The 10064-nt window shown below is 38.1% G+C and overlaps 1 protein-coding gene across 1 annotated transcript; it reads right to left on the reverse strand.

Moving 5' to 3' along the window:
* Window positions 1–3422: 3422 nt before the first annotated feature.
* Window positions 3423–5459, reverse strand: LOC104000770 (flavonoid 3',5'-hydroxylase-like). The gene is made up of 2 exons (XM_009422907.3): window positions 4572–5459; window positions 3423–4141 (listed from the first exon to the last, which is right to left on the reverse strand). The coding sequence occupies exons 1-2, from the start codon at window positions 5457–5459 to the stop codon at window positions 3512–3514; spliced, it is 1518 nt and encodes a 505-aa protein (XP_009421182.1). The 3' UTR covers window positions 3423–3511.
* Window positions 5460–10064: the final 4605 nt, after the last annotated feature.

Here is a 10064-nt window from a genome sequence, read left to right on the forward strand (position 1 = left end):
ATCCGTAAAACAGGTGTACATATCTCCAATGATTTTGCTTGGTTTCATTCGAAATAACTCAAAACTATGCATCAAAAGATTACTTTTAGACTCTTTAACTCTATTTTTACCTTCATGAGTTACTTCTAATGTGTGCCAAATTTCATGTGCAGCTTCACATAAAGAAATACGATTAAACTCATTTTTGTTTAAAGTGTAAAATAGAGCATTCATAGCTCTAGCATTTAAAGAAAAAGTCTTCTTCTCCTAATCATTCAATTCATTCATTCGTTTGAAAGACTTTTGAAAACCTCTTTCAATAATATTTTATAAATCATAGTTCATAGAAAGTAAGAAAATTTGCATTCGAGTTTTCTAATATGTGTAGTCCGTTCCATTGAATATTGGAGAATGAATGATAGAGTGACCCTTTTGATTGTCGATAAAAGCAATTCTCTTATATGTTAAATCAATCGAGAAAAACCTGGCTTTGATACCAATTGTTAGGACCGTACCGGCACTAAGAGGGGGAGGAGGGGGTGGGGGGTGGTGAATTAGTGCTTATAAAAAATCATGTCGGTTTGAAAATCTTCATTTGATAAAGCCTATAATGGAAAGATGAGTTTAATTTAAAACATTCATAAATATAGTAAGAGTTGTAAGCAAGTAAATCAGTTAGTAATATAAATGAAAAGCTTGAAGGAAATACAAACCAATTTAATAGTGGTTCGGTCGTCGTGACGTACATCCACTCTCGATTCCGCTTCACTTGTGGCCATCGGCTTTCACTACCGATCTTTTTTCAATGGGCGAAGATCAACTACCCTCTTATAACTCTTTATCTTTTTCACAGGCTTACGAGAGAACCTTTATACCTCTCTTTTAGACCTCACTTCTCCCTTAGAAAACTTCTAACTCTAGGAGAAAGAGACTCTAAATCCTAAGAGAGTTTGCAATACTTTTTGCCAAGTATTCTTTCCCCTTTCTACTGTAATTCTTACTTATCTAAGTAGGAATAGCTAAGGTATTTATAGACCCTAAATGACTTCAAAAATAGAGCCAAAAAATATATCATCTCGGGTATCCCAAGTCTTGGTGGTACTATCACCTATGTTGGGCGGTACCGTCGCTTACAGCATTGCCACTAGACAGTACCACCGCTTAGGTCAGTTATGGGTCACTGAATAGGCATTCTACTTGGCCCAAAACAGCCCCAATTCGGGCCTAGTTGGCCTCTAATTGAGTGGGTATTATTTCACCTCAATACTGACTCAATTAAACCTAAACTAACTCAATCTAGACGCAATTGATTACAAACGCGAATCCTATGTTGTTTGGCATGTCATTGGTTCATCCGACGCTTCGTCCGATCCTTCGGCGCATCGTCCTCTCCTTCGACGTATTGCCTAATCGACATGTTGACTTCTGCCACTTCTGATTTCCTTGACACAATGTCCGATCCTTCAGCTCGATGCCCAAACTCACGGCACGAAGCCTTCTGCCATCACATCGATCGATTCTCCGGCTCAATGTCAAATCTTTTGACATGTTCCACTTCGGCCAAACATTAATTCTTTCTGTTTTAATTGTCTTTCCTGATCGAAGCTAGTCCTATGTCACTCAAAATACAGATTAGATCATAATATTATTAATCGGTTTCATCATCAAAATCTGATATTCAACACATTTTTTAGAATATGTTCAATGTGAGTTATATTATTTTTATATATGGTCATAATATTTTTTTAAAAGTGCCCAAAAATAGTTTAACCAAGTAAAAAACAATGTAATTTAGGCCTTAGATATTTTTTGTTGGTGTCTATAAAACTTCAAAAAATCTTCAATAATTATATTCAAGTGGTTTTTGAACCAAAGTTATGGTAAATTAACTTTAAATTGGGTAAAATTAAAAAAGACCCAATTTCATATTTTAAAGGATTGAAATAAATAAAAATAGTAATTTTAATGACTAAAATATAGGAAAAATGGTTCTTTAGGCCTTTGTAATTTTTTGTGCAAGGTTTTTTAAAAGTTTTAAGAATTTTTGGAAAAGATGGAATGTGAATTACAGTTTTTAAATAGGGTCCCAAAAGCAATGTATCTCATTCAAAAATAGTGTAACATGGGTCTTCAAAAAATTTTTGAGGCCTTAAGATCTTAGAGAAACTTCTATAATAATATTCAAGTGGTTTTTATACTAGAGGAGAGGTAAATTCACCTTGAACTTGGTAAATAAAAAAAAACAAAATTTTGTATTTTTAAAGGGATATAATATAAATAAAAAGATAATATTTTAATGACTCAAAAATAAAAATATTAATCATTTAGGCCTTTATAAGTTATTTATAAAGTTTTCTGAAAATTTAAAAATTTTTAGAATCAATATTTATCATCTGTTGATATATTTAATGACTTTAATGTAATTCATCTAAAATATACAAACAGTATCATTATATTATGTTTTAATATTTAATAATATTAATTTTTAATTATAATTTTATATAATATTTTATTTTTAAGATTAGTTTTATAATTAAATTATAATTTTAATATAAATAATGATATATTAAAATTATTTGATTTTATTGACTATTATTAGTTTAGGACCCGTCTAATATTTAAATAGATCGGTGTAATGTACGTTTCGTTTGGGTTTGGTTTAGAGGAAGGAGAAAAAAATGAGCTTGGGGGAAAAAATAAAGATAGGGGCGTTCTGTGTGAAATAGTAAAAAAGATAAGGGTTTTTCTAGGAAATTAACCCAAATATAATTCCCACACAAAGTTGGTGATATTGTTAAAAAAATTCCAAAAATCTCCAAGTATAGGTTTAAGAATAGAGCGCAAAGCTCGAGTCAGCTTCATATTCCTCGGAGTCAATCGGGTATATCTCAAAAATTTCACAAGTTTGGGGTCAATCTCCTCATTCTTAAGCATCCTCCAACGACCAGATCAAATCCCTGCAAATGTAGATCCATGTTCTATATATATTTTGAAATCAAATGTTTGTTGAGATAAAGTTCTGATTCTTGTCCAAGTTTGAAAATAGATATTTCATCTTGAAAAAAATTCTACTATGTGTTGGGATAAATTCTTTACTCATAAGTTTCCAATGTGATGATCCAAACAAAAGGATGCATCAATGGTAAGTCACGCTTGACTAAATTATTTATATTCCAAGACGTGATCGTCCTCAATCTTGTACGTGTTCAAGATATGCCTCTAGCAAAGCGAGAGAAAATTCCTCTTATAAGTTGAATTTGACGGGAGATAACTCTGATCAAACATATCTTCATCGTAAGTCACCACAAGGGACATATAGAAAACTTCACAACTGTTCTTTTAATTTGATCGCAACATGATAAAAATACATCAGCAGAAAGTTTTTATTCTGATCAACTGCCTTTACTAATGAGACCATGATAATAAGCCTTCTTCTATGTCAATTCACCGACATGCATATATCATCCCACCTTATTTTTTAGGTTGTGTATAATATACCTAATGCATATTATACATGTTTAACCTACACAGATCACATATAGGCACTTTCGAGGAGGCGTGGGCTAACTACAGCCTCGAGAGGCACTGCCTTCGGAAGCGCGGCGCCAAATTTCTCCTTCATGTCGAGCTCCTCGACGTCATCGGCAAGCTTCCAATGAAATGAGTGCAACAAAGACCCGAGCCCATATTGTAGCATGATGAGACCTGCATGCATTCCCACGCAGATCCTTCTCCCGGCGCCGAAAGGTATCAGCTCGAAGTCGTTCCCCAGTGGCTCAATCTTGGCGGTTCTACCGCTTAAGAACCTCTCCGGGTTGAACTCCAGGGGATGCTCCCACACGTCGGGGTCTCTCCCAATGGCCCATACGTTGACTATGAGCCGTGTGTTTGGGGGGATGTGGTAGCCGTCCACCTCGCATGCTTCGAAGGTGTAGTGTGGGAGGCTGAGCGGCGTGGAAGGGTGCAATCGTAATGCCTCTTTGCAGATGGCTCGTAAGTAGGGAAGGCTTGGTATGTCAGACTCTGCAAGCCTACGGTTCTTCCCGATTACTTGGTCCATCTCATCTTGAGCTCGCTGCAGGATGGTTGGGTTCCTTAGCATTTCTGCGAGCGCCCATTCGATTATGATGGATGATGTATCAGTTCCGGCAATAAACATATCCTGCCAGGAGAAGAAGTTGCTGAGGTATTTGTGTGGTAGCAAACATGCATGAAGAACTTATTAAACAGGAGAGCCTCCAATAAAGTGCGCATTAGGTAATATCTTTTCCCCTCCAGGGAGAATCTTATCTGACTCGAATAATGGTGCCATAATCGAGCAGACAACGTAGGAATTCATGCGGAACTCATCTGTTTACGTTTTGTAGCTCTCTATCTATATGTATATTTAGTGCTGGTTTGGTTGCAGGATCCAACACCTGTTCTGAGAGGGTATCGACCATCATTCTTGGTCAAATGAGAACGATGACTGATACTAAGAGAAAACAGGAGGACCGTTTTGGAGATGGAGGTCAATAGAATTCGCGGACGTCGCTAATTGGCTGTCCGTAGCGAAGAAGTGGGGGAAGGAGAGAGAGGGAAAGAGAGCTCACAGAGATAAAGCCCTTTATGTTGACATCAGAAAGCGACACCCCATCAGCGTCAACCCTATTGGCCATCACAAGATCCAGCACGTCCGGCCTCCCCTCGCGCTCGTGCGCCGTCGCCTCGTGCTCCGCCATGAGCGCCGTGATCAGAGTGTCTAACTTCACATGCACCCGGCGCAGCTTCCGCTGCACTCCCTGAAGGTCCATCCACGCGATCGCTGGCACAAAGTCGCCGATGCTGAACTTCCCCGACCAAGCCAGCAGTTCCGTGATGGCGTCCTTGAACTGCTTTGATTCCTCTCCCTGCGATTCAAACACCCGCCGCGAGAGCATTACCTGCCCGATGATGTTGGCGCTGGCGCACACCATTGCCTCCGACACCATCACCGGCCGCGAGTTCCGGCTCGACTCGAGCATGGCGCGGAGCATGCGACCGATTTCGTCGCGGCGAACCGGCGCCCACATAGTCAGCGCCTTGCTGCCGAGAAAGTGGAGGTTAGTGAGCTTGCGGAGGAGGTTCCACCGAGGCCCGTAGTTGGCGAACACGAAGTCCTGGCCGTCGTAGGTGACGTCCTTCCCGCTGATGGGCGAGGGGCGGTTGGCGAACTGAAGGTCAAGCGCCTTGAGAAAGGAGCGGGCGGCGCCAGCGGAGCACGCAACTACGACCCCCGTAGTGCCCATCCTGAGGTACATGATGGGGCCGTAACGCGCGGCGAGGTTAGCGAGGGAGGCGTGGGGCATGGGACCGATTTGCGGCAGCGAGCCGAGGATTGGGATGCCCGCTGGACCAGGAGGGAGCGGGAGTCGGCGGATGGAATGGAGTCTGCGGCGGAGGAGAAGGTGGACAAGAACGCTCAAGAGGATGCCGGCGACGAGAACAATATCGAGAGCCATGGAGATTGTGGTGGTACGTAGACGATGGTGTCAGAAGTGGGTTACTGATGCGTATATGTAGACAGAGAGCTAAGCACGGCAAGGAAATGCCTACGAATAGGCTGATGTCATGTTTGGTGGGTTCAGCGACAAACAGTTGCTTGATTGAAACCCACAAGCCACAAATTGTAGCATGAGAAATTGGTTCCAGCATAAATTATTAGATTGCTAGAGACATAAAATTTCAGAAAAAGGTAATATTGAATTTTAATTATTTTAATCACCTTCAGATTATAATGTTTTGCATCATACAAAAGACAATGAAAACAAAGAAAATACTATTAAAGATGAATTATTTGGGTTAAAAAGAGAGTTAGATAGAGATTTCTTAGTCCATCGTTATGTTTTTTGGTTGACTTTGTGGCCTTTGCTGTTGCATTTAGTTTGGTCTTTTTTTGTATGATGACTTAAATAAATGATATGAAGATTACAAATGACAAGCTATGGAAGATGGATTCAACCAAACTAAAACAGCAACACAAAATATACACAGTTCATAAAATGTTCAGTGTTCTCATTGAGTTGGTCAAATTTATCTGGTAATCAATTTCTATACATGACAATGGAAGTTATAGGTCAAACTTTGGAAGAGTCTCCACTGAGGTCAGCATCGTACTAAGCAGTTACCAACAGCCATTTCTTTCCATTGGTGCTGACATTTCCAAATCCAAAAAATATTTTTCCAAGATTTTATGTTTTGTTTATAGAGAGAATATTCCAACTGAAAAATTTCTCATAACTTTGTACGTTTCACTTTATACATTATGTCGATTCAAAGCTACAAAAAATACATTGACAATCGTAAGGATGACTTTTCCTCTTTACCTCAACGAAAGGTGCCGCCACTGTTTTGTTTTTGAGTGACTTTTCTACTTAGACGGATAATTTTTTCTTTAGATCGTGCATTGACCAAGGATTCAGCTAAATCAAGTTTCTTTTAGTTGTTTTTAATAAAAGTTTTAAGTTTTTCAATATCTCTTACTTATTTCTTGTAAAAATTACAAGACTTTTTTATTATATTATGTCTAGTGTAACTTTTCCTATATATCCCAATTTTTATGATCTGATCAATTAATAACATATAACTATAATTAATAAAAAATTTATTAAATATGATATTTATTATTGTTTATTAAATAATAATTATACAAATGCTAAAAGATTGCCAGCTACTCCGTATCAATCACATCATCACTTTCGAGGAAACATTATACACATAAATTTTTCATAGGATTATGCAGCGTGACATCGAAAGAATTATATTTAAAGCTAGAAACTTGAATATTCTTTTTTTTGGGGGCTATTAGCCTCTTGTCCTGTTGAATTTAGATGATCAAACTTACATTTTGGAAACTAAACTTTGTTTTGGATTACAAGTTGGCAAGTTGTGTTGGTCCAAGTAGAAAGATTTGTTGTATCAAATTTATATTTTTTACTAAAATTTAAAATTACATAAAATGATGTATAAGACTTCTCATGTATAAACTCAAACAAGTTAAGATCCATCACTTATACTATAATAAACTAACCAACTTTGATGCCTCAACAAAGACTCAAATTTGGATTGTTGAACATGACAAAAATAATAATAATTTATTTAACTCATCTATTTCTATATTACTCGACAAAAATGAGCAATTATGAAACTACAATATATAACATATGATGAATAAATTGATAGAATGAAGTGTAAAAGCAAAAGCACACATCAATTAGTTTGATACAGTGTCTATTTATACATGTTGAAAGAGAGGATTTTTCTCAACTAAGCAACAAGATTTCTTTATGCAGTTGGAGAAATCTCTTCTGCTATGCGGTTGGGAAAATCTCATATAGTATCATTGTAAAGAATTAAACAAAGAAGATAGAAAAATAAAAATTGTAGAAGAAACTATAAAATGTATGAGATGTAATTGCTTAGTTCATTTAGATAGTGAACTCTTGATAGCTATTTATAAACATTCAGCATGGAGGTTATACATATTAGGAGGATTTTTCTCAACTGTTTAGAAATTTTCTCAACTACCTTGAGGAATCTTATCTGCTTATCATGCCCCCGCAAGATTGAGCTTCCATCAAGGATGCCGATCTTGGACCGATGAGATGAAAAAAGTTTGCGGGCGAGAGGCTTTCTGAATGAGTCTGCTAGTTGATCAACTGTATGTATGTGAGAAACACGGAGTTGATGTTTGACAACTTGATCTTGCACGAAGTGGAAGTCGATGGCAATGTGTTTCATACAGGAATGGAACATTGGATTGGCACATAAGTAGGTAGTTCCAACATTATCACAATATATTGTAGGAATAACCATGGAGTTGACGTTGAGTTCCTTGAGCAGATTTGTGACCCAATTGAGTTCAGCAGTGGCGGTGGCGATGGCACGGTATTCAGCTTCAGTTGTAGATCGTGCAACCGTCTTTTGTTTTTTAGAACTCCAACTGATTGGAGTAGCTCCAAGGAAGACAATGTACCATGATGTAGATGTTCTATCATCAAAGTTCCCTGCCCAATCTGCATCAGCAAAGGCATGGAGATGAAGTGAAGTATTGTTGCGAAGAAAAATACCATGAGTAAGAGTCCCTTTAAGATACCGCAAAATTCATTTGACCGCATACCAATGCGTAGTAGATGGTCGATGCATGAATTGTGATAATTTATTGACGGTAAATGAGATATCTGGACGAATAAGAGCCAAGTACTATAAGGAGCCAAGGACTTGTCGATATTGAGTTGAATCTGTAGTAGGACTTCCATTACATAATTTAAGTGATTCACTAGTAGAGAGAGGAGTTGTAACCTCTTTCGCATCCTGCATGTTTGTCTTTAATAATAAATCTTGAATATACTTTCTTTGTGATAGGAAGAGACCTAAAGATGTAAATGTTACTTCCACTCCCATAAAGTAGCTTAAAGTTCCTAAATCTTTGAGGGAGAATCGATCGGCCAAGTGCTTTAGAAATGCTTGAGTCTTCAAAGGATCATTTCCTGTGATAATAATATCATCCACATATACTAAAAGATATATTATGCTTCCATTGTGCTGGCAAATGAATAACGAGGTATCAGACTTGGAATTAATGAAGCTAATTGAGGTAAAAAACGAGCCAAGCTCGGTATGCCAAGCCCTTGGAGCTTAACGAAGTCCATAAATAGCTTTTTGAAGTTTGCAGACATGCCTCGGATACTGAGGATGAATGAAACCAGGAGGTTGCTGCATAAAGACATCTTTAGTAAGTGACCCCTGTAACAAGGCATTGTTAACATTCAATTGTTATATGTGCCAGCCCTTTGAGATGGCCAAACTCAAGATAAGACGGATTGTTGTGGGTTTAACAACGAGACTAAATGTCTCTATGAAGTCGACACCAGGTCGTTGATGAAACCCTTTGGCGACTAGACGTGCTTTATATCTGGCAACGGATCCGTTTGGGTTTCGCTTAAGCAGATAACCTCCCTACTAAATGTGTATAAATAGCTATCAAGAGCTCACTAAGTAAATGAACTAGGTAATTACATCTCATACATTTTATAGTTTCTTCTACAATTTTTATCTTTCTATCTTCTTCGTTTAATTCTTTATATCTTTCTATCTTCTTCGTTTAATTCTTTACATGGTATCAGAGTAAGAAATGGAGGTTGTCCCAAAAGGTAATTTATGACTTTTATTGCAAAGACAAGCATCGCAATGATTGACAGTGCTATTGATTTTCAAGGTAGGAAGAGAATAACGAGAAAGTAATTTTTGCTGGATAAAAGGGGAGGGATGGCCGAGACGACGATGCCATACATCAACTGGAGCTGCGACTGAAGAGTGAGCAGTAGGAAGGGTAATTTACGAAGCAGATGGCTACTCATAATGTTGTCTTTGTTCTGGCCCTGGACTAAAGATGCCCCCATGCTCAAATTCTTGACAAGAAAAAAGTTAGGAAAGAATTCAATGGAGGTATTATTTTGTTTACAGAATTGAGAAACAGAAATAAGGTTTCTTTTAATGTTAGGTGCACACAGAACATCATCGAGTGTAAAAGTTGTGGTAAGTGAACTAAGCGTTGAGGAACCAGAATGAGTAATAGGAATTCTTTTACCGTCACCGATGATAATATCTTCATTTTCGTCATAGTTGTTGTGGATGTACATGTTTTGAAGATCAGAGGTGATGTGATAAGAGGCGCCCGAGTCCACAATCCAATTAGGTTGGGTAGGACTTGGAGTAGCCATGAAATTCGCGTGAGGCCATTGTGATGGAGCATGGAGTCTGAGGCGAGATCGACAGACTTTTGCGGAGTGTCCGACTTTATCACATAGTTGGCAAATGACTCGTTGGTGGCTTGTGAAGTCAGGACGCGACGGCTGAGGATTATGAAAGTTACCACCTTGATATGGATAAGGGGGGTTTGGTCTAGGCCCTATAGGGCTAGGAGGCAGCTTAGCCAGATCGTTGTTGACGTGCTTATTGTACTAGTTGCTTCTTCCTCTTGAATTTTTGATTGACTTGAGCTGTAATAGGTGATCCGGGCAACCTATCATCACACTTCAAGTACATCTCATAGTCAATCAACTTAT

The sequence above is a fragment of the Musa acuminata genome, chromosome BXJ1-2 (assembly GCF_036884655.1).
Source record: "Musa acuminata AAA Group cultivar baxijiao chromosome BXJ1-2, Cavendish_Baxijiao_AAA, whole genome shotgun sequence".
NCBI lineage: Eukaryota > Viridiplantae > Streptophyta > Magnoliopsida > Zingiberales > Musaceae > Musa > Musa acuminata.